At 37.9% G+C, this 26157-nt stretch overlaps 1 protein-coding gene across 1 annotated transcript in view; it reads left to right on the top strand.

Annotated features, from left to right (window-relative positions):
• The window catches only part of LOC107727176 (neurofascin-like), a 60948-nt gene that overhangs the window by 21846 nt on the left and 12945 nt on the right, over positions 1-26157 (top strand). Inside the window, exons 4-25 of the mRNA XM_016536961.1 lie at positions 1264-1281; positions 3475-3580; positions 4609-4799; positions 5986-6108; positions 7327-7497; positions 7840-7887; positions 10012-10123; positions 11517-11701; positions 11799-11930; positions 12431-12574; positions 12664-12775; positions 13187-13353; positions 13497-13644; positions 14198-14328; positions 14705-14746; positions 14877-14978; positions 15288-15485; positions 15579-15649; positions 15736-15958; positions 16044-16159; positions 19862-20156; positions 21497-21616. Coding sequence (XP_016392447.1) covers positions 1264-1281; positions 3475-3580; positions 4609-4799; positions 5986-6108; positions 7327-7497; positions 7840-7887; positions 10012-10123; positions 11517-11701; positions 11799-11930; positions 12431-12574; positions 12664-12775; positions 13187-13353; positions 13497-13644; positions 14198-14328; positions 14705-14746; positions 14877-14978; positions 15288-15485; positions 15579-15649; positions 15736-15958; positions 16044-16159; positions 19862-20156; positions 21497-21616 — 2955 coding nt within the window. The remainder of the gene's footprint in view (positions 1-1263; positions 1282-3474; positions 3581-4608; positions 4800-5985; positions 6109-7326; positions 7498-7839; positions 7888-10011; positions 10124-11516; positions 11702-11798; positions 11931-12430; positions 12575-12663; positions 12776-13186; positions 13354-13496; positions 13645-14197; positions 14329-14704; positions 14747-14876; positions 14979-15287; positions 15486-15578; positions 15650-15735; positions 15959-16043; positions 16160-19861; positions 20157-21496; positions 21617-26157) is intronic.

Below are 26157 nucleotides of genomic sequence, written 5' to 3' on the forward strand. Positions count from 1 at the left end.
CCTATCCTATGGTTTGTGAAAATCTGGAATCTGAGGGTGCAAAAAAATCAAAATATTGAGAAAATTGCCTTTAAAGTTGTCCAAATGAAGTCCTTAGCAATGCATATTACTAATCAAAAATTAAGTTTTAATATATTTGCAGTAGGAAATTTACAAAATATCTTCATGGAACATGATCTTTACTTAATATCCTAATGATTTTTGGCATAAAAGAAAAATCTATAATTTTGACCCATACAATGTATTTTTGGCTATTGCTAAAAATATACCCCAGCGACTTAAGACTGGTTTTGTGGTCCAGGGTCACAAATTTCATCATGTACGAACAATAATCATCAGACCCCCTGCAGAAGACCCCTGATTTAAAAGATGAATTGAACTTGAGATGTAACTCTTAGCATCTCTCCATTATTTAAATCCCTAATGATCCTTCACTCCCAGTATCGCCCTCTCCCCAAATGTGCTGACCTTACACATGCGCTCACACACACTAACACATATGTTGCTCATGACGTCCCATCCCCCTGTGACCTTGCATATGTGCTATGATTGATGTCAGATGATGAATGACACAGAGCCAGAGATGCACCTCTTGCTATGGAAAGCACAACAGACACATGGATGCTTTCTGGTACTAAAAACTGATGAAGGTCATATTCCTTTAATTAGCAAATCATAATCGCAAAAGCAATTTTTGACTCTTCTGAGAACATACATCACATTGATTGTGGTTATTATCGAATGTGAGAAACCCCCCCGCAAGGCCTGTCACTTTAACAGACTGACAAAGAGAGACAGTCGAAGATTAAATATGCTGCCATATGGGAAGACAAATGCACCGATTATGATTTGCTAATGTGACAGTGATGTATTTTTGATTCGATGTGCTTTTTTCTTTCTTAAAATTATTTCCCCTCTCTCTGTTTTTTTTTTTATGCAATTTTCTCTTCACTTCATTCATCTGGTGGCCCATTAACAGGTAGGTTTATTTCTTTGGTTGCTATTTTTGGTGTTATTATGTTGAAGTAGACATAGCATTGTATGTATAATAACTGTAGCAATCATATTTTGCGGTTTAGCAGCCATTAACTAAAATAAATATTTTTGTCTTGTCTTATAACAGTAGTTTAGTAGCAATTTTAATACATTAACGTAAATGTTTTAATTGTTGCCATCACTATAGCCATGTTTCCTCACTCTCTGTTAACTATTCACACAACTAAACTGTTTTTCTCTCCATCCGCCCCTCCTTGGAACTAACAGCAAAGATCCAGGAAGAGCGTAAGTGCTTCATTAACACGGATTAACTTGTTCATTAAATCAGCAGCTGGTTTTAATACGGCTTACAACTAAACTTATCACTTCGGAAATCTAAAGAACAGACTTATTACTGAATTGCTGTTGGAGATTGCCCAATCTCTTTTTACAATCAGAGCCAACACAGGCCGGAAAAACTATTGAAAAGACCCTCAAACACAGTCTCAACAGAGCTCACATAAGTTCACTGTGCTACTCTAGATAAATTATAAAGTCTATCATTTATTAAAGCTGATTAATATTCTAATGTAAGCCCAAGAGCATGTGTTTTTGGCAGGCCATGTCTTTGAAGGGAAGGATTACTTCAGGAGTTTGTTAGCCATGCCAGAATACCCACAGTTCGGAGCCAGCTAGAAGTAGAGTAGAGCAGTCAGGAATCTTGTGGCTAATCGTGTATCAAGTTCAATGAGTATAATATACAGTGAACACAGAGGCTAATAGCTACAATTTGGTGGAATGCAATAGAGTGCAACAGTGCCCGTCCACGTTTTTAGTGCCTGCAAGTGTTTTTCCATGGAGATTTTAAAAAAGGCTTTAAGAGTTATAAGCCATGACCCAAACCAACCAGCTACAAGGTGAATCACAGCATTACAAACTTTGATTTATAATAAAAAAATAAAGTATTTGAAAATCAGCCAAAAAGACAAAATTCCCAGACTGTGCACTTAACTGTTTTGAATAGAGAAAGCACTGTCCCATGATGCACTACGAATGACATAATTGATTTAAAGGGGTGGTTGATTGCGATTTCACTTTTTTAATGTTAGTTAGTGTGTAATGTTGCTGTTTGATCATAAACAATATCTGCAAAGTTACGAAGCTGAATGTTCAATGCAAACGGAGATATCGTCTTTTAAAATTCTGGCAGTTTAATGCCTACAAAAACGACTGGTACATTGTGTATTTCTGAGGGAGGGGCTTCATAAAAGCAGGAAATGATCAGCGCGTTCAGAGGAGAAGGGACAGAGAGGTGTGGAATAAAGGTAAATTATGTGAAAAATAATGTGTTTTTTAACAAACGAAGCATTAACACATGTTAGACTGCAACCCATAAACACAATCAAGCCTATAAAAAAACCAGTCAACCACCCCTTTAAAAAAAAATTGAGAAATTTAAAACTATTGATTTGAAAGATGTTGATTATGGATATAGAAACGCTTCCATTGTAAAACATGTGCCAAATGGCTATGCAGGAACCCCTAACAGGAACAGCTGGAGGAGAGAGAGATATTGTGTATATAGAAACAATACATTTTATGTTTATGGCAAAATATGCATATATATACAAAAATGTAAGTTGTTTGAGGATGTAGGGAAATTCGCAGTGCTTCATGGGAATGGGTGAGCTCTAAAGTTATTTTGTCGTGATTTGCTTGTCACGGTTCTCTGACTGGTGGAGATTTCTCTACAGAATCATGGGTAATGTTGTTTTTCATCCGAAATTCCACTGTTATGATTATTTAAAAAAAATGTGAAATAATGCGGGACCAAAGCACATACCAGCGATTAACACCTTGTAGCGCACAGTATAAGTAAAAACTCTTTTTAAAGCTTCATAAGTTATTGTGAAAAATCAGTTCCCCTATGGAGAAAATGAATGGTATCTTTACCTTACTTTACTATTTTACTTCCACAACCTGACTGTTGCACTCGTCCATTGACAAAATTTATATTATATAATAGATAGTTGTAGTTCTGGATGCTTTTTGCTTGCCTGCTAAATTATACGCAATAGTAGCTATATAGAGCTTTACTGTGTTCACTGAATGTTGTTCATAGCTACATCCTACAATCTCCCATACATTTTTGCAAAGGTCATACTGAATATATACAATTCTTAACATTTTTGCATTTATTTTGGGGGGAAATTGGTGTAAACACAGTAAAATGATAAACGTAGCTCCAGTAACAAACTTATTGTTAGCTGCTAACATAGTCAAATTAACCTATATATTTAGTAAACAAACACACAAGGGGCAAAGAGTTTATAATGTATGTATGTAATTAACAAAGAATGAGTGATTTATGATGTCTTTTATTTTGTATGTTACCATGAGAGTGAATTGAACAACCATTTTTCAAGAAATGCAGTGCTTGCATATAGCATTGAGTTAAGCGCTCTTTCTCAGTGACTATCTTTGTCCCTCCCTCCACAGTGAAACAGCCCCCCACCATTGTAAAGCAGTCACTAAAGGACTACATTGTGGACCCCAGAGATAACATCATCATTGAATGCGAGGCCAAGGGGAAACCAGTGCCAACGTGAGAATGGATGAAACCTTTTTTCTTTGTGCCGTCTCGTCCTTTTTGTCATCTCTCGCCACTTTTACATTTCCAGTTTGTCAGCAACCTCTTACTGTATACATCCACTTTCGCGTTACTTCTCTGTCTCTCATTCTTCCTTTTCTGTCGCTCTCGAATTAAACCTGACATCCATTAGTCTCGGCTTGACAAAGACCAGCACATTTTTGTGAGAGTGACACCCAGTGCCCCAACCTGACAGTGGCACTACCAGCTTTGTCCACCCTCCCTCCCTCTTGTACCCTTCTCATGCCATCAGATATGCAGGGGTGCTCACTCTGGCTCCGGTCCCTTGTGCTTGTTTGTGAAAAGCAGGCCTGACCAGCTCAACACAGTGTGGCCATTCAGAGGGCCTGTTTTTGTTTGGTGGTCTGTTGGGCTTTACAAAACCTTCCACTCAGGCCAGTCTGCAAAACCATTGTGGTCTAATAATACGCTTAGTTTAGTGTTCACGCTCACAGAATATTCAGTAGGTTAGTAGATGGCACCCAGTCAACTCCAAGCACGCAATCCTACAAGTTTTTAAAGTCGCAATCAGGTGGAAGTAGTGACAGATGTTTTCTTTAAATTTTGACATACATCCGAATTAATCGGATTATTGAAAAAAAAGTTGTTGATTGGATAGAGGCCTATCTGAATGCAAGCTTTCAGGGGGTTGTATGAAAAAGGGCGGGTTCATGAGGATAAAATGATCCACCATATGTCACCAGAGAGAAGTCTCTCATTTCACCAGAAGATTAAATGTCAAAATGCTTTTTAAACAATGAATCATATAAACTGATGAATTGTTCAGAATAAGTGCATGTAGAAAATAGATTTCATGGATTTAGAAAAAGCCCATCTCATGCCAACTTTGGTTTGGTATTCACATCTTTGTTGTTATCAGTTTGATGTGTGTGTAAATCCCCTTATTAAAAACCTCCAAAAATTGACCTATTACATAAACAGCGTCAAGTTGGCTCACGTCCTATTTGTAACTGTTTGTGCAGATTTCAGTGGCGGCGGAATGGGAAGTTCTTTAACGTGGGGAAGGACCCGCGGGTGATCATGCGGAGTCGTTCCGGAACACTGGAGATCAGAAGCAGCGGGAAATCGGAAGATTATGAAGGAGAGTACCAGTGCTTCGCCTCCAACGAATTTGGCACGGCGATTTCCAACAAAATCCTACTACGAGTGTCAAGTGAGGGTTATGTCAAAACACAACATGTACACAACATGCACATAATGCAAACTGTCTGTAAAGAAATAGTTTATCCAAAAATGTTTCATCATTCACTTTACATCATGTTGTTATGTTACCTATATGTTATGTTTCTCATATGACTTTCTTTCTTCTGTGGAACACAAAAAGATAAGATTTTGTCATCAAAACAGACAAAAGTATCATAAAAGTTGTTCATGTGACTTACGCTACAGTATCTTCTGAAGTCATATGATAGTACAAAGGTGTTTTAGTGCCACATAAAAAATAAAGAATAATAAAGTCACAATATTTGGAAAATAAAGTCAAAATTATGAGAATAAAGTCATAGCATTGATTAAAGAGAGATTAAAGTTGTAATATTTTGATAATAAAGTCAAAATTACTGATAGCAATACGAGAAAAAAGTATTTGCAAAATGTAATATTTTGAGAATAAAGTTAATATTTCAAGACTTTTGACTCACTTAAAACTCACAATGCAACAACTTCACTCTCGTAATCTTAATTTTAAATAGTGGCTCTAAAATGCTGTCAGATTGAAATTTAAAGAGATAGTTGACCCTAAAATGAAATAATGTCATCATTTAGTCATTGGCATGTTGTTTCAAACCCATATGACTTTCATTGTTCCATGCAACACAAAATAAGATTTTGTCACCAAAAATGACAAAAAAGTATCGGTAAAGTTGTCCATATTACTTGTGCTTTATTTTAAGTAGGAACAGACTGATAAGCCACCTCTCAACCGTAGGTCTCATATTTGATCTGTTTCATCATTTTTTAATTTTACACAACACAGTTTGTTACAAAACATCTGACATTGTAATTTGATATCATTGACATTGAAAATGGCATCATTTGAATTTTCAGTCTGAAATTTTGGTTTGTTCCTCATACAGAATGATTGTATGCTTTTAGAAAACTTGTTATATAGTGTCATATGGACTACTTTTATGATACGTTTATGGAGCTTTATTATAGTTTCGGTTTCCAAAAAAGAAAAGAAGGAAGAAAGTCGTACAGGTTTGGAACAACAGTGACATTTTTGAGTGACTTATCCCTTTAAAAATACCATGCATACAGAATGCATAATTCAGCATGATCTCTCATAGATTGAGTTATGTTATCTTCCCTAATCTGGTAAACTTGTCTCCATTACTCAGAGTCTCCGTTGTGGCCGAAGGAGGTTTTGGAGCCTGTGGTTGTGCGTGAGGGGGAATCACTCGTCCTGCCCTGCAACCCTCCTCCTGGTCTCCCCCCTCCTGAAACCTTCTGGATGGACAGCTGTGAGTGTTGCTCATCACTTTCTACGATTGATTGTGTCTCATTTCTTAACCTTAACCCTCCTCTCCATCGCTTTGGCATTCAGTCATCACCTTCATGCTCTCTTTTACCTCTTTCTCTTATCTCCCTCTCACTTCCCCTTACTTTGTGGTCTGTGTCTGTCCTCTGCACAGAAGTGTCCGTTAGTGCTGAGCTAGTGCATGTATGCGAATCTGCACTACCTGACAAAAAGCTGAGAGAGCAGAAACAAGCATGGCACTGAGACATTTCAACAGACCTAGAATCAGGCAGCATAAACACACGCTACAAAGCACTGATCGCACATATTGACTGTGTTTGTCATTAGTACAGCCACAGACGGCTCTTTTGAAATGTGGCAGTGATAATGAGAAGGCATATATTATGAATCTTAAAGGTGAAGGGGTTTCTAGCTTGAATTCCCACTACTTTCATAGTATGTACACATTTCGATGAAGAACTTCCTTGAACACTCCTTTCCATGTTCATTTGTCAGACAGACAGATAACTCTGCCCAATTTTTCTAGGTTGTATGGAAGCCCATTTCCTCCATATAAGTAAATGATGACGTATAAACCTATCATGATTAAAATTCTATGCTTTTTTTCAAAAATTATTAAAAATAAAACACTAAAAACTCAATTCCTTAACATGCTACAACATTGTAATGTACAGTAATTAAATCATTAGTATTTTTGTCAAATATTAATAATTAAAAATATAATTAAAATAGGGCAAGTGAGCATGCACAAGTACTCTAAATAATACATTTTCAACTGATACAATAAATTTAAAGATCTCTAATATTTCTAATTCCCTATATTTTAACATTGGAAAAACAACTCACTTCACCTTTAAGATACTGTCTTACTGCTTTGCACATGATATTCATATCCATTACTAGAATGTCATGTGATCACAACACTTTAGTCCAAAAAGCCAGAGACATCATTATTAAATCCAGACTCAATGTTGATTAGTGCAGTACATCTCGTTTTCATCTCACACTCTTCCACACTGCTCCTTCACTTGAGTGACAAATTTACTGATCCTTGTGATGTTTCAGGCCAGAAGATGATAATCATGCTTCTGTGATTCCCACACTCATCTTGAGCATCATTTCTTCTGCTGCCTGTCGGCTATTGCACGTCAAATTAAGTTGAACAAATGAGTCTGGATTGTCTTCTCTTTTTCCCCCACAGTCATTATGCCCATACTACAGGACAAGAGGGTGTCGATGGGCTTGAACGGTGACTTATTCTTCTCCAATGTTCTGGCCAAAGATGCCACCACTGACTACAGCTGCACCGCTCGCTTCGAGTTCACACACACCATTCAGCAGAAGAACCCCTACACCCTAAAAGTGCTAACAAGTGAGTGGTGATTTCTTCAGGATCACTTGTTATCTTTAATTTGATGTAACTGATATGTTGCTGTGCTGCTAAGGTATATGTGAATATTGTGGTCCATCTAGTGGTGAGGAGGTAGTATTGCAGTATGTCAGTGGACATTTATCTGTGATACAGTGATAGTTGTCTTATTGCACTTTAATTTGGAGACTCTTCATTTGATTACTATCACAGTTTCGGTAAGAGGTTTGAAGGACTGTCCATCTTCCATTTTGATCCAGAATTGTTCTGTTCTTCCTAGTTGTAATTTAGTGAAGATTTTTTTTCTGTAATTGTATGTTGATTAAACTGCAACTTTATTCACAGAGGAACCTTATAATGACACGTTTCTCAACTCCACTGATCTGTATGGTGGTGAGTTCCACACACAGCTAGCCTGTTATCTGTATGCTTCTGTAAAACAACACTAACTGAATTAGCGCTGCTGTTTCTAACCACATACAGCAGAGGAAAGGCAGAGATAGTGTGTCTGTTATATAATATACAATGTAAACTAAGATGTTCCACATAGTATTTATAGACTGTAGAACTTACCACTCAGTGCTTAGGTTACTTACAGTTTTTTTAATACATGATTCTCTATGCAGTTTTGGGGTAGGCAAAATTCTGTCATAGTTTGAAGGAAAAGTATTCACATTTCAATTGAAATTGCTTTAATTATCCTAATCACATTGCTCATATGGAGATATAGAAATGGAGTCAAGGAGATTAGTCAAGAGGTGCTCATTAATATTTCATCAACTTCAATCCAAATTTCAGCAATGATTACCATGTGCAAATCCTCACATATGTATCCAAGGAAATGGCCTAAGGCTGGAAATGAATATATGAAGAAAATGGGTAAAATTGAAACCTTGTCACAAACAAACCTGGATCATATATTTAACCAAGAAATCAAATGGTTAAAAAAAAAAAAAACTTTTGCATAAATCCCCCAAATAATTGTTTCAGAATTTTTTTTTTTTTTTAAATATGTATATTTTAAAAATGTTTTTATAGGATGATTCTCATTGTATTATGATCAGAATTTTATTTTATTTTCAAATTAATTTTTATTTACCATGATAAATACTATTTATACTATATTATACTATAGCTATTTAATGTTTTTATTATTTAAATTCTAGAATCTTAATCTTTCAATTTGTTGAATGTTAAAAAAAAAAACTACAAAAAATGTAATTAAAAAAAAAAAAAAAAAAATTTAATTAAATTTAATTATATAATTTGTGTGATTGATTGATTGATTTTGGGATTACATATGACCCAGGCATGTTCTTGATGGCTTTTTGAGATAGACCCAAATATCCATATATGACAATATTGTCAGGATCATACAACATAAGTTTTTTAAAGTTATCTTGTCTCTTGAGTCATTCGTATATAGTCTCCACCAGGGCATTGTGTGGTCGCACTGACAGGGAACTGGCACTGCTGTCACCACAGACACACGTGACAGTGGTGTGAAACATGTGTTCCTGGCAGCTTCATAGTCTAATCTCCCAGACGTTGTCCTCCCACTTGATGTCACCAACAAAGGCTGTTGTCACTCCCTCTCCTAGAGCACTGCTGGCAATGCTAATAACTGAGAGCTAATCTTACTGATAGATATGCATTACAATAGGGACTAATACTGCCATGCTCATCAAGTCTTCCTCAGGGAGAAGATTGTCTGTCTTTACATAACCAGGATTTTATGTCTAACCATCTGTCTGTCATCACAGTTATATCTTTTATGCTTTCATGAATAACATAAATATTACAGAAATAATTGGTTAAAAAAGTTTGAGGTCACTAATATTTTTTAAAGAACTAATACTTTTGTTCATTAAGGATGCATCAAATGTGAGAATAAAGACATTTATTAAGTCAAGGCTGTTCTTTTGAACTTTGTATTCATCAAGAATCCTGAAAGATTGAATCACGATTTCCATAAAAATATTAAGCTGCACAACTGGTTTTAACATTGACAATAAGATATATTCCTTGAGCACCAAATCAGCATATTAGAATGATTTATGTAGGATCATGTGACTGAAAAATAATTTTTGACATCAGAGGAATAAGTACAATTTTTAATATTTAAAAATAGAAATCCGTTATTTGAAATTCTAATAATATTTTAAAACTGGTTATATATAACATGTACCCAGTTTACCACTGGTAATGTGACAATTTTTATGTAAAAAAAAAAATAAAAAATAGATATTTCACAAATGATTTATTTCCTTTAGAGAGTTAGAATTAACTCTTTCCTATAGAGTTCATTCTGACTTTGTCTCTCACATTTGCGAATGTATATTGTGTGTGCGTGTATGTGTGTGTGTGTATTTAGAATTAGCAAGTTGTATATAATCCATAACAGTGCAACCAAAATTAGGTTTTTCATAATTTTGTGTACTGTAATTAAGCTCCTAGCTCAAACCATGTGTCTTTCTGTGCATGTTAACAAGTTTCTCTTTTTTTTTTTTCCCACAGCACGTAATGTACCAGAAACCCAGCCTACCTTTCTGTCTCCAAAGGGCTTGTCCAGCTCCAAGATAGTGCTCCGAGGGGAACAGCTTCTTCTGGAGTGTGTAGCAGCTGGAGTGTGAGTGTTATTTTAGTGATATTTATATAATGTTCTCATACTTATTAATATAGAATTAGCTTTTATTTTTATATTTTCAGTTTTCATTTTTCTATGTGCTTTTGTCATTTTCTTAGTTTTTTATATTTCTATTTGGCTTTAATTTATTTTTATTCAGTTTTAGTAATTTTTGTGTTTTCAATTTATTTTAGTTACCGAAAACTATTTTTAATAGTTTTAGTTGTAGTTAAGTCTTCCTGCTGCAGTCACTATTTTATCCCTTAAAACTCATCTTTGATAATCAAAATGACATAATGACAAAATTAAATGTTTTTTCCATGAAAATAATTTCTTTATGTAAGGGCTTCAGTGTATCTCTACAACCTTATCTCATTTAGTATACGCTGTCCTGCAGAGTTTAGCTCCAACCCTAATCAAACACACCTGAACAAGCTAATCAATGTCTTCAGGATTACTAAGGCTATAGGGAGGTGAGTTTTTTTTTTCAAGGTTAGAGCTAAACTCTGCAGGACAGCGGCTCTCTAGGACCGAACTTGCCTACCCCTGATATACGCAGATATAAATATGCTAACTAGTGCCCACCTCCACTCAATCGCACCAGCTCAGCTCCACTTTCACTCCGTTAACTGAAGTAGTAAGTATGAAGTAGTTCTGAATGGATTAGAAATCACACAAAGAGCGCTCCCTTTATAATCACTAAAAAGCTGTCACTCATCTGAAGCACTACAATGACATTTTTCAATTTCAGTTTCACTTTTATTGTTGGAATTTCATCCAAAAATTGTCTTGCATCCCAAAGCATACATCGTCTCACATTCAAAACACACTACACAACACCACACTGTTACAGTTACCTCCCAAATAAACTCCATACAATAATAACAACATATAAATACATAATGAGCTACAATACAAATCACAAGTGAGCACTTCCACATTTCTGGAAACCGTGAGGCCTACTTTCCTCCCCACCTTTGATTATATAATTTGATTCTGTATTACAGATTGATAAAACAACAGCAGGATCTTATTATTTGTTCCAAATGACCTTAGATTCCTCAAGAAATAAACACGTTGCTGTAATTTACAGCAAACACAGTAGGAAAAGGGATGGTTTCAAGCCATGTTTTTAAGACTTAAGTCTTTAGTACGCCATAGTTTTAAGGAGAAAATGCTCAGAAATGGTGTTAACTGATGAATTTGCACATGGTAAACTTCATTTTCACCACAGGGGGTCTTTAACAATAACAACACTGGTGTATACAGCATATTCAGTTACCAAAAGCTCTATATACATCAGTATTAGTATTAGTTCTTAGATTTCTCAAATTATAATTAAGTGATGTTGTGTTCTTTTTTATCTGTTTTTTTTTTTCATCTTTCATTTTTCCAGCCCAACTCCTACCATTGATTGGTTTAAAAGAGGAGCAGACCTCCCGTCCAAAAAAGTCAAGATCGAGAATTTCGGTAAAACTTTACGCATCTTCAATGTGTCCGAGGAGGACTCTGGCGACTACACCTGCATGGCCAGCAACAAGATCGGCAGTATTCGCCATTCCGTTGAAGTCCAGGTCAAAGGTGAGCCGTAGAGAAAAGACAAATGATGCGTCTTGTTCATGAGATACATGCTGTTTCTTTTATTCTAATTTTAAGATTTCTTTATTGCCCTGTACAGCTGCTCCCTATTGGCTAGATAAGCCCACCAATCTGGTGCTTGCCCCTGATGAGAATGGACGATTAGTTTGTCGTGCCAGAGGGAACCCTAAACCCACTATCCAATGGCTGGTGAATGGAGAACCTATCGAAAGTGAGTACTGAAACTGAGAACTGTTGCTTTTCTGACTTTAAAGGGGTCATATGACGTTGCTAAAAAGAACATTATTTTGTGTATTTGGTGTAATGCAATGTGTTTATGGGGTTTAAGGTTCAAAAAACTCATTATTTTCTACATACTGTACATTATTGTTTCTCCTCTATGCCCCGCCTTTCTGAAACGCCTTTCGATTTTTACAAAGCTCATCGGTCTGAAAAAGCGCGGCACAGTGATGTAGACATGTGGGGGCGTGTTTAAACAAGACGTTTTAGGAGGGCGTGGACGAGTCTTAACTTTTGTGAAGAATATCTCTTTGGGTTTGAGATTTTAGTCTTTGCAACTTTAGGGATCTTATCTATGCACAAACAGCTTGTAACACTCCAAAGAGAAAGGAAAACTTGAAATTGCATCATATGACCCCTTTAACAGACTTCATCATAACACAAAGGAGTTTGTTTTTGAGGATGATTTTTCTGCTCTTTGTGTAACTTCAGGTTCACTGCCAAACCCGAACCAGCAAGTTCTTGGTGACACCATCCTGTTCCATTCAGTCCAGATCGGCAGCAGCGCTGTTTACCAATGTAACGCCTCCAATGAGCATGGTTATCTACTGGCCAATGCTTTTGTCAACATCCTGGGTAAGAATTAGAAACGATAAAGAGTCAGCCATTCGAAATATTCAGAGAGGTCACAAGATTGTGATATGTTAGTGTTGTTTTCTTCCTAGACATGGCACCACGGATGCTAGGTCCAAAGAACCAGCTGATTAAAGTCATTGAAAACAACAAGACCTTCCTTGACTGCCCTTTCTTTGGCTCACCGTTCCCTTTACTGCGCTGGTGAGCTTTTGTTTCATTGTTTGAAAAGATACACTGACGTTCAAAAATTCAAAAAATACAGTAAACGTAGTATTATGAAAAATTATTACAGTTTCAAATAACTGTTTTCCGAGTTGTTTTTTCAAATAACTCAGTTTTCAGCAGCCATTACTCCAGTGATTCTTCAGAAATAATATGCTGATTTGCTGCTCAAGAAACATTTCTTATTATCGATGTTGAAAACATCTGTAAAACAGCTTTATATTTTTGTGGAAACTGACATTTTTCGTTGTCTTCACTGTCACGTTTGATTAATTTAATGCATCTTTACTGAAAAATATTAATTTCTTAAAAATAAAAAAAGCTTACTGATCCCAAACTTTTGGGTTTTAGAATACAAATGACATGAATATACTGTACGTGTGTGTTTAGGTTTAAGAATGGTCTAGGCAGTGGTCTGGATGGTGGTCAGTACAAGCTGTACCACAACGGTACTTTGGAGATTAAACAAGCCCGGCCAGAAGACCAAGGCACCTACACTTGTGTTGCCAGTAACATTCTGGGCAAGATGGAGAATCAGGTGCGCCTGGAGGTTAAAGGTGAGACCAGAAGCATTAATCACTAAATCTGTCTTGATTTACTTGTATATTCACACGCTAACTTTTGAATCTTTTGAAGAAAACACATTTCATTATTGTTCATTAATGCCTTGATTTACTCTCTGTGTTGTGCTTCATTTCAGAGCCCACAAGAATAGTGCGGGCACCTGAACATGTCACACAACCCAAAGGAAGCACGGTCCGCTTTCATTGTCGAGTTAAACATGATACTTCTCTTCCTGCTACGGTCACATGGCTAAAAGATGACAAGCCTCTAAGCTTTAGCTGGATGTAATGTCATGTAACAATACCTATACAATATAATCATAATTAGATTGTGCACTATTTTTCACTGTTATATACCAAATTTACTTTCTGTAGTACTTCTTTTGAATTCAAAGATTGTTCAAAGATTTTTTTTTTTAAGATTTTTTTTTTTTTTTTAAAGAAGTGTCTTATGCTCACCAAGGCTTCATTTATTTGATACAAAAATATTATTACAATTTAAAAGAGCTGTTTTCAATTTTAATATATATATATTTTAAAATGTAATTTATTTCAAATGTAATTTATTGATGATCCTTCAGAAATTATTATAATATGCCTAATATTTTGTGGAAAATGTGATCATTTTTTTCAGGATTCTTTGATGAATAGAAAGTCCAAAAGAATAGCATTTATTTGTAATATTTTTTGTGACAATCTAAAAGTCTTTATTGTCACTTTTGTGTAATTTAATGCTCCCTTGCTAAATGAAAGTATTAATTTCTTTAAAAAAAAAAAAAAAGCTTTTTGAACGGTAGTGTGTGTCCTGTACTTGACGTCTAATTTCTGTATGTTTTAGTGGCCGGTTCAGAAAGGATGAGGAGTCCTTGACTATTCACAATGTCAATCCAGAAGATGGAGGAACCTACACATGCACTGCCAAAACTGAAATAGATGAGGACTCTGCCTCAGCTCGCCTTACAGTTACAGGTACGCACACATTCACATACAGCATACAATAGATGTAGCTCTTCCTTTATGCACCTTTTTTATGTTGCTAACATATTTTATAATAGATACTAAGCGGATATGGACATGTGGGACAGTCACATGTCACATATCCAGAGGATAATAAACTGCCCTAAACTTTTTTTTTTGTACTTTTATAACTTTTAGAACTGTCGCTCTTAAAAATAACACCACAGCACTTCCCTTTATGAAAAATATAGCATGTTTTCTTAATAGTTTGCTTGAATATTACTACTGTTGTGCTTCCTTTTAGCTATAGTTGTTTGTCTTTTATTATATTTATCTACTAATAGCCACACTAACCCTTGACCTCTGACCTTTGACCTTTACCTCATAGAGGATGACATCTCATCTGCCTCAAATCGTAGTGCCTCTGCAGGTATTATTTCTAATGTCCAATTAAAGCCTCTAACAATCAATCTCTGTTTTTAATTCTTACTCTCAACTTCTGAGAATAATTAGTACTCTAATAAGTTAACATGGTTAATTAGTATGTTGTTCTCTTCCAGGTCGACCCGACCCCCCTCAGGATCTTGAGCTCTCGGACCCCTCAGCACGTAGTGTTAGACTCACCTGGGTGCCTGGGAATGAAAACAACAGTCCTGTTACACGTGAGTTTAGAGTATAGGGTCTCAAGTCACTGATCAGTCAAGTAAATATGACCTATAAAAAAACAACAACCGGTGTAATGATGTAATCCTCAAAAGAAATGACAATAAGTCAACAAGTCTTTTGAATTTTACCTCAATCAAAAGATCATTTTATATTTAACGTCATGCACTTTTGAGTTTCCTTATCTGTGTAGGACTGATATCTCTACCTCTTCCTTTTTATTGACCAATACCGGAAATGTATACTTTAAAACTCTTTTTTTAACAGATATTGCAATTTTCCCACTCTGACTTCTTGCGTTACTACAGATTTCCTCGTCCAGTTTGAAGAGGACAGGTGGGAGCCGGGGAAGTGGCAGAACCTGTCTATATTTGATGGCAACCTAAACTCAGTTAACCTGCAACTGTCACCATTTGTCAACTACCAGTTCAGAGTGATTGCAATCAATGCTGTGGGCCAGAGTCAACCCAGCCTCCCCTCTGCACGCTATCAGACCAGCGGAGCCCGTAAGAGATCAGCTATATCCATAAGCCCTGACAGAAATGTGTTAGAAAATGTGTTTAAACAGTCATTTAGTTACGTATAATGATTTGTTTCAGATCCTGATGTTGTGCCGAGTGGTCTTAAAGGCTGGGGAAGCAAGAAGAACAACATGGAGATCACATGGCAGGTAAAATGAACCAGGTTTATTGAAATACCTCGATAAAGCAGACAGATGTGACAGTTAGTGACCTAATCTATCTGTACATTTCACAGGCACTTAAGAACACAGAAAGGAACGGGCCAAACCTGCGATATGTAGTCTCATGGAGAAGGAAAGACATTGAGGAAGAGTGGGATAACATAACCACAACCAGAACAAAGCACATTATGCATAATACAGACACTTATGTCCCGTATGAGATCAAAATACAGGCTGTCAATGACTTTGGACACAGCCCAGAGTCAAACATAGTCATTGGTTATTCTGGGGAAGACAGTGAGTACTAACATTTCATATTTAATGACACTTTTTTAAACATCTTTTCTGGTTTGTTTTGTACTCATACTATTTTTCCCATCAGAACCATCTGCTGCACCAACAGAACTCAGGGTGTCGAAGATCAACAGCACCAAAGTAAATATTCACTGGGTGCATGTGGACCCCAGCACTGTGAACGGAGAGTTTAAAGACTACAAGGTGAGTGACCAAACATCTGCCTGACATGCTCTAAAATTACTTATTTGCCACCATTGCTAATTCAATATTCATATCATGCCTGCCTGCCTATCTCTTGCCCTGCTCTGTCTCTGACTCTGTTGCAGCCTCTGTCTTGTCTTTCTCTCAAATTCTGTCTGTCTACTTTAAATATGTAACAGTGCAGCTGAGTACTTAAACTCAAGGCCACACTTGAGATTCCTACACTGAAAAAAAGTACATTTCACAAATAATTGAAAAGAATCGGCAAGTAACACTTTAAATTAAACCTGAAATTTTGAAGTATACAGAGTGAAACAGTATTAAATGTACTCAAATAGTATTTGTTTTGTTTACCGCTTCGGAAAAAAATTAATTACAGTGTAGCCAAACACAAATAACTCACATACTGTATTTATTTAAACAGTTTTACCAACAGTTACAAGCACCAAATGGATTTCTTTCTTTCTTTCTTTCTTTCTTTCTTTTTTAGTGGCCTGACTGGACTTTTAAGATATTTTTTAAGATACTTAAGAAGCAAATGGCATAAGATACTTTCGAACACAAGAAGTTTTCAGAAGTTTGAGTTATATTTAATTGATAACAATTTATTTATTATAAATTTATTATAATTGATTTAATCATTAATTTTAAATAATTATTTTATATCTGAAATAATTAAATAAATTGTGCCAAAATTGTGTACAAAAATTGTCTTATACATATTTGCTTCGCAGGTCAGTTTATATTTTTTAAGGTAATTTTTACTGGGGAAAAATACTGAGGGGAATATTTGAAAGTTGTTTGAAAAGAGGATTTTTAAAATTATTATTATTTTAATTCTAATTTTAGTTGGTACCTCTAGGTTTTGCGTTAGGGGAAGGGAAGTTAATGTTCAGATGATAGAAGACAAAAATCAAATAATGTATGGACATCTGTGAAGAGAATGCTGTTACAGAAGTGAATCACTATGGCAAGCCAATTTAACGGTTGTTTATGTAGTTTATACCAGTTTCTCAAAAATGTTTAAACTGTTCACTAGTTAAATGCTTTGGATGAAAATTGCATCCATTGACCAATGCGCTTTGTGTTGATAGCACTGAAATCTCAATCTTCTCTTTCTCTTTCTCTGGTTGAAATAAAGGGCATATTGTTATGAATAGGCCTACTGAATTAATATAATTTTGTACTGGAGGATAGCAGTTATATCATAGGCCCATTGAATTGTACAGTACCTGTCGAACCATTAGCTATTTTCTTAATGTTATTAAAATAACTTTTTTTAGATTTAACACAGGTTGCAAATAGTCAGAGAGGAAGCAGTTTGTGTGTTATTTGTGTAAATGGCTACTTTCATTTGCCAGCTGCTCTTTCAAAGTGGATGCAGATACTTATGATTAATACACCAAAATGCCAAATTTATCAGTATTTTCATAGTTAATGCTGTTACCATGCAAGGCTAAGCTTTACAAAAGTGGCAGACGTTTTCTCCTTTCAATCATGCAAATTATGCTGTGTAAAGCTTACAATAAAAAATAGCCTGTGTTAAAATGAAATTCAATTATGAAACAGTACTAATGGAGTGATGATATTTGGCTGTGAATCCATCCATGACAAAAATAGCATAATAGTAAAAAATAATAAGTGTATTAGCAAAGTAATTATGAGCTGTTTTCTAATGTGTCTCCAGCAACTCCTCCAAAGTTGTTGTTTATGTGTAGCTAGTGCATGTGCAGGTCAAATGCCAAGTAATGATAAATGGAAGCTAGTATTTGGTAAGGCAAAGCTGCAGAATAGTGAGTGTTGTGCTGCTTAATTATTAAAAAGAGTAAATGTTAAATCAGCTCGCCATTAGTCACAAACTGTTGCTTTTGCAATGCACGCGCCGCTTCTGCTTGTGCCACGTTCATATTTTTTATTTTTATTTTTTTATTTTGTGTCAGATGGAGACATACAGGTAAGAGTGCTCTAAGTTATGGCTGATTGGCTGTGTTGATCTAAAACCACACCCCTGTGAAAAAGACTCACATGTCTTGGTCTGGCAAACCTTGATGTCACCAAGGGCTCCAGGGCTCTCTGACACTCTGTCTGGTTTAAACTTTGCCAGCATATTATGGATTGCTCTCATGTTTTAGTTTTGCCTGTCAAGTTGAGTTTGGAAACTGCTTATACAGTTTTTGTTATGGAGTTAATGGTACTCAAAGCACTGTTGTTTCCAAGGTAAAAGCTTAAAAAAGATGTACAATATTGAATATTTTTCATTATGAATCTCTATCTTCCATGATAATGATTCTATGCCATGTGTTGTCTAATGGATTTCCACACATCTTCTCTTTTTGTATTGACAGCTCTGCAAGTTTGTTTGTTAAATCCCAGTAGATATGATTTTCTATTTTTAGTTGTTTCAAAATGCCAATAGATCTGAGAATACTGTAGCATTTTGCAGAGTGTTGCACAGCTTATACACAGTGGTTTGTAGTGACACTGTTTTTCCCCTTGGTGGTGCACAACAATCAATTTTTTTGATACCCTCTATGCAACCTCTTCATTATTCCTCAGCGGCATGATATGTGCCGACATTCATGCTCACAAATATCACAAAGTTGTGAGCGTGAATATTTCATGTATATTTCAAAAAATATTTGAGCAGTAATACAAGCTAAACAAACAATGCAAGCATTACAAAATATTGGCATCTTAAAGCAGCACTATGTAACTTTTTCTGTGTTCAAAATTTGCTAAATGTATATAATGAGCGAGTACATCATGAATTGATCTTCCAAACCGCGTTTTTGTCTTATTCCGAATCACTACGGTACACTAATAAGTACATATATTTGGACTATTGTAGCCTGGTCGGGTCGTCACCGCTGCGGAGTAACACATACCTGCGTGAATCGCCATAGATCCGGTTGGAATGTTCTTCCGCGGGATGTGTGCAGTTCTGTTTATTAACCGCTAGAGCGCCAAAAGTTACATAGTGCTGCTTTAAAGATGCAAATATTCTTCAAGGCATGACATAATTTCTGGTCATACTTAAGCATGGTATTTAGGTGTCTGTCATGACCCAGGAAATTGAATTATTATACATATATACTATATACACTACCATTGAAAGATTTTGGGACAGTACGATTTTTTTTTTATGGTTTTGAAAAGTCTTGCTTGCAAAGGCTGCTATTACATTTTAAAATATCTGTTTTCTATTTTAATATATTTTACTTCAGTCTTCAGTGTTTTATTTGGTGCTTATTTTTTATAAATCTTAACATTGTAAATGTTGTTACTGTCACTTTTAATACATTTAATGCATCCATGCTTAATAAAAGTATCAATTGCTTTAAAAAAAAAACTACTCCCTGAACATTTGACTGGTAGTGTGTAGATATATGTATACATGCGTACATACATATACACACACACACATACATACATATACACACAAACACATTCAAATACAATATTACAAAACAGAAGAAACGTTGTTTTCACATAGTTAATTCACAGTTTGTAGATTACAGTAGATAATAATATAAGTAGCAGATAGAATACAGTAGATAATATGCAGTATGCCAGTATTCCATTCGGAACATAGCCACTGTCTTTCACTGAATAAGTTTTGGAAAAAGGGAACTGTGGGAATTCCATTTAATTAACTCTTTTCTGTGTTTTCTCGCTTCTCTTTGTCACTCTTGTGCTTAACCCTGGAACCTCCACCTAAACTTCTCTTTGTTCTTCCTCTCAGCCGTTAACTTTACAGATGGCTTGATGTTTGAAACTCCTCCTCCTCCCCCTCCCCTCTCTACTGACCCAGTCCCAACAATACTTACCCCAGAACCAGCCACACCAGCCCCTACAACTGCTGCTCCGCCCAAACCTACAACCACTACCACTACTACTACTACTACAACTACTACTACCACCACTACTACAACAGCTTCCACCACGGTTCTTCCTGTTCGGCCCATGTCTCCTAAAACAGTGGATTGGAAAATGCTGGGTATCTGATAATGATGCAGTGTGCATTGGCAACGCCCACAGTATAGATTAATTAGATCAAATCAGTGTGTCTTCTTGTTTAGATGACATTTATTATGTATGACTGACTCGGTTAGCAGACCATTTAGGACAGGGCATGATTGATGTTCGCCCTGTTCCCTCATGGACACTTAGATTATGCAGAATTAGTATTGACATTTGCTTTACAAATAGTTTAGTTGCATTATAAAATTAAATGCATGATGTTGCTCACTAAACTATGAGATATTTAGAAGAAAAGGTTAGAAATGAAATCACACATGCTAGCATATATTGCTAACATTTTCTGGCTAATGTATTCAGCTGTTTTAAAGACCCCATGAAAGTTTTCTTTCTTGTGTTGACATTTATAGTGACAGTATTTACAGGTGGTAAATAGCTAAACGCTAAATACAGCTATGTTTTTAATAGCTAATAAGCTTAAACTAATGTCTGCTATGAACTATGAAAACTATGTTCGAAAAAAGTTCGAAATGCAACAATATACCATTTTCGTACATTCTGACACCACCCATGCTGCTGGAAGTGGTGTTTAGATGAATATTCAAATATGTGCCGCATGCTACAATCTCAATAACATAAACACCCAACAAAAAATGACAACGGTGAGAGAAGAGGAGCTGGAAGCCTCAGTTCGAAAGTATTTACCAGCTGGCACAAACTTTTCCGAAAAGTTCACTTTGGTGAGTTGTTTCAAACTACCGAAAAAACTCCAAACGAACTTTGTTTTGACCAGTTTTAGTTCGAAAAAGTTCGAAAAAATGTCACCAGTTTGTTCTTTGATTTTGCTTGATGTTTATTGAGGCCTTAAGAGTAAGGTCACATTTACCTTTATATGGCAAAAATCTGTGGGTTTGTACACAAGAATTTGCAACATTTACCAATAAAAAACGTTCAAAGTTTTAGTGGTGCTTAATGCATCACTTAATGCATATATTGATACATGCTTAATGCATATATTGATAATGGACAGGAAGTTTTGCTAATGTGAACGTGAAGGAAATGTTTTCATTCTAAAGAAAATTTTATTACACAAAAATTTAAATATGCCACAAAGTGCAGGATGATAGCCATATTTTTGGTCTAGTCTCCACAGAGGATGGTATGTACCTGCTAAACATTTTGTTAACTATACAAGCAAATAGAGGACCTAACCTCAAAGCTAAGTAATCTATATTAACTAAAAGATACAAAAGTCAAATTTAAGTTTCATGGGGTCTTTAAGTTTAAGTATGTGTAACCTAACCAGTGTCTGTATCAGAAAATATTTAAGTGTACTCCTCTCCCACCTGTTCTGCATAGCCCCGAATGTAAAAATCTGGAATCTGACCGTGGATGCTAACAATGACTATGCTAACGTCAGCTGGAAGCACAACTTCTCCGTTGACAGCAGCGAGTTTGTGCTAGAGTTCACACTGGACAGTAAGAGCCAGATGCACCTATCGAGAGCTTATAAAGGGACACTAGATTTTACTGGGCCTGCTGGAGACCCAAATCATACTCTCGTAATGTTTAATTGGGCCTCATTTATATGGCAAATTTACAGAACATCACAGTAAACATTACAGGGAGCTCAGATTTATTTGAAAGGGAGGTATTGTAAATGTTGTTTGAATTGTTCAGCATTTAGGATGTCTCCCTGCTGTGATCCTCTGTAATGTTCTTTTTCCACTGTATTTGTTTAGCTTGTTAACTTAAAATGTGTTTTAACACCAAACTGAGGCAGTCCCCCAGCATGTTACTCAATAATATCATATCTACTTGCAATACTGCGTTCTGCTTTGTGTCATCAGCAGTCATGCATGTCCCCTTTAGAAAGCTCTTTTTCTCACTGGTGGCTAAGAACAGGGAGAGATTTGACTAAATCTATGAGGGGGAGAGACACCTTGAGACTGGAAAAAAAAGAGATGACCAAGACCTGCTCTAATTGGGCTACAGAGAATTTTGGTCAGCAAATAGTGACTTTGAGGCACCCAGCAGTCCACTCTTATTATATAAAGTACTGCACTCACTTAAACATTTTAGAAGTTTTGTCTTGTTTTTTACAAGTAAAAATATATAAACATTTTAGGTGTGAATGTATGTGAGTATTAAACAATATAAGATTTGTTTTCAGAAAACATGCTGCAAAAAAATATAATTTGTTTAGCTTTTTAGCTTAAAATGAATGTGTGTGTGTATATAGATAGATAGATAGATAGATAGATATTAAATAATGTAAATATTTTCTTCTTGTTTTAATCTTGAACCTTATTAACTCAATCTGTGTTGAAACGCTATGGGAACGAGAATGCCCACTCCGCCATGCTTAAAAATCCCTGCCTAGTGTCACAACTAGTATAAGAAAACAGAGGAGCCAGGAGTGGTTCCCATGTCAATGTTGTAAAACCTGACAAACATGAGTGTAGAAGACCAGCCCGCAGCATTACAGATATCTGTATCGACACCCCAGAGAGAAAGGCCTTGGAGGCTGCCACACTTCTCGTAGAGTGGGCTCTGACCCCCGAAGGTGAAGGGATGGCAGAGGACTCCTAATCAAAAGATATCACATCCACAATCCACCGTCTTAAGGTCTGCTTGGTCACCGGAAGACCTCTTGGGCGGACCAAAGCAAACGAATAACTGGTCAAACTTCCCGCACAGGGCAGCTCTGTGGACATAAGCATCCAGTGCAAACCAGATTAAGCTTCTTAAAGGGAGGAGGACAGAAGGCCTGCAGCACAATGGGCTGTGGAACTATGGTGGGCACGTTAGGCACATACCCTGCTCTAGGGTATAAGAATGCTTTAGCCATACCAGGAGCAAACTCCAGAAATGAAGGGGCCACAGAAAGAGCCTGAAGGTCACCGATACTCTTGAGAGAAGAGACAGCCAGTAAGAAAATAGTTTTAACTGTGAGGAACCTCTCTGTTTAAATCAAACAGAGAACTTCCAGGACGATGGCCAAATCCCAGGACGGGACTCTAGAGCGCAAAGTAGGCCTCAGCCTCAAGGCACCATGGAGGAAACTTGTAACCAATGGGTTCCTCCCCAATGACTGGCCACCCAGAGGGGTGTGGTAAGCAACCATAGTCACCACGAACACCTTCAGGATGGAGTGGGCTAACCCTGTGGAAAATTGTTCCTGCAGGAACTACAGCACTGAACCAACTGGGCAGTTGACTGGGTCCAGCTGACAGATATCACTCACAGAAGTGTAAAGGTTCCACTTCAAGGAGTACAAATTCCTCGTGGAGGGAGCTCTGGATTGGAGAATAGTCTCAACAACCTCACTTGAGAGACCGGAAGCTATGATTTGGCTTCAGGGGCCACACCCACAGTTTATCTCCGGGGGTGAAGATTTGAGCTCCCCACCTGAGATGGGAGGTCCCTCCTGACGGGAATCTCCCAAGGAGAGCCATTGAGAAGGGCCACCATGTCCGAGAACCATATTCGGCCCGGCCAGAACGTAGCTACTTGCAGCATATGAACCCCGTCCCGGCGCACTCTCTCCAGAACTCCCGGGAGCAGAGCAATAGGGGGAAAAGCGTACCGACGCATCCTCGGCCATGTCTGTACCATAGCATCCAGTCCCAGAGGAGCTGGATGTGTGAGAGAGAATCAGAGTGTACAATGTGAGGTCTCTCAAGATGCAAACAAGTCCACTTGGGCCTGGCCGAACACCGGGACTCAACCCCTGCTTCGACTGGATGTGTGTGATTGAGGTGCCCAGGGATGTAAACTGCTCTCAGGGAGAGACCACCGACATGTTGTCTGTTCGGACTAGCACATGATGGCCTCTCAGGTCTGGGAGAAAGTGTCTCAGTGCACGAAACATGGCCAGCATCTCCAGGCAGTTGATGTGCCACAAGAGATGTCGGTCTTCTCACAGACCCTGAGCTGAGCAACCACTCATGATCACTCCCCAGCCTGTGAGGGATGCATCTGTCGTAAGCATTACGCAATGACATGAAGCTCCCAGCACAGGACCCTGGGAAAGGAACCAAGGATTCCTCCACAAATCCAAGGCCCAAAGGCATTGCCGCGTGATCTTGATAGTGCGGAGCAGGTTGCCGCACGGCGAAAACCCCTTGGTTCTGAGCCACCACTGCAGGGGTCTCATGTACAGCAGGCCAAAAAGAATCATGTTGGATGCAGCTGCCATCAGACCCAACAGTCTCTGAAACTGTTTGACAATAAGTGACTGGCTTAGCTTCACCCTCTTCATGGCTGCAAGGATCAACTCAATCCAAGCAGGAGACAGATGTGCCTGCATCGTGGTTGAATCCCATACCACACCCAGATAAGTGATTCTCTGTACTGGAGAAAGCACACTTTTCTTGGCATTCAGCCATAACCCCAACTCTTTCATATGGGTGAAGAAGACATCTCGATGCCGAACCGCCATCTGCTAATATTGAGCTAATAGCAATCAAGATTGAGCTAATATCAATCAAGTCAAGAGGCGACGCTCCGTTTCTGAGCCTCTCAATATGAGGAGCTGCAAGACAGTTGGGGCTACTCCCGCCCAGCAGCCCCAAGGACCTGAGAACAGCGAAGGAGGAACCGCTGGAATGCCGCCGACTGCTTCTTAGCTTCCTGTAACTTGTCAACAACATCATTGACTGTGTCGCTGAACAGGCCAGTAGGCGCAAGCAGGGCATCCAGCAGGAAGAACCTGTCCTTTTCTTTGATTTTGGACAGGTTCAACCAGAGATGCCTCTCCATAGCCACAAATGGCTGCCATAGACCGGCCAATAGCTCTGGCGGTCTCTTTGGTGGCCCAGAGAGACAAATCTGCAGTCCGATGAAGCTCTTTAATGTCGTTGGACCTGACCTCCTCACCCTCATCAAGATCCTTTAGCAGGTCGGCTTGGTAAGCCTGCAATCAGGGCTGAAGATGCGGGCTGAAAACGGTTTCCCCCATGATCTAGACACCTCAGTGTGCAGATCGGGAAAAAAACAAGGCCCCAGCTGGAGGTAGTGGCCTAGAACGCAAGAAACGATTGTCCAGCTTACTCTTAGGACGATCGTACTTCTTCTCGGCAGGCTAATCGATCTTAAGCTTGGCCACCACCCTTGTCACTACCTCCAGCAGCTTCTCGTACTGGATGGACTGAGGTGGCGAGTCCTCAGCCTCATCTTGTTCGATGCCCACCACATCACCCTCCTCGGAAGGTGGAGCATCAAGCTCTCTCCATGGGGGGAAGAAACTGCAGAGTGTGCTTCCGATCCCTTAGAGAGAGTGCTAGATCTGGAGGGTGAGGGCGAAGAAAGGGACAGGCCCATCTCCAACCCCTCCAACAGATTAATTTGCAATCCCCATGACCGCAGCCACCGCTCTGCCTCGGCAGAAGCGGAACCCAAGCCGTAAAGAAAGCTTGTCAGAGCTCCCTCCTTGAAGAGCGCCTGTTGGGAGCCGAGCATGTGCAGTGAGAGTCGCTCACAATGCGGACAGTGAGCCCCCTCGAGAGCTGACTGAGCGTGCTCCACTCCCAATCAAACAAAGCAAAGATCATAAGTATCCCCACCCGTAATGAAGCACGGGCAGGGAGGCTTTCTCACACTCACCATAACCAAGTTGTGCACTGGCACAAACACACACACACACACGTTTCTCAGACAAACGGAGACACAAAACGCTTACTGAAGAAGCAGAAGCTAACACTGTTTACACCAGACATGCTGTTAAGCTTCCTGGTTGCTACGTCATCCCGCCTATGACGTCTCGCCATTCCATTGGATGGATTTCACACGTGCTTCAGAGTGTGGTCACGCAGAGGCGTTCCCATAGCGTTTTGACGCAGCTCGAGTTCCTGAAGGAGAGCAACACATTATATTATTAAGCTCATACAATATATAATAATAATAATAAAGGTAGGATTCTATTATTAATGGGATTTTAAAAGGATTTTTTTCCCCTTTTATTATTTTTTACTTGAAACCAGGACAAAAATACAGATTTTTTTATTTTTTCCCCCAGT

This window comes from Sinocyclocheilus rhinocerous, unplaced genomic scaffold (genome assembly GCF_001515625.1).
Source record: "Sinocyclocheilus rhinocerous isolate Xijiao unplaced genomic scaffold, SAMN03320098_v1.1 scaffold6, whole genome shotgun sequence".
Taxonomy (NCBI): Eukaryota; Metazoa; Chordata; class Actinopteri; order Cypriniformes; family Cyprinidae; genus Sinocyclocheilus; species Sinocyclocheilus rhinocerous.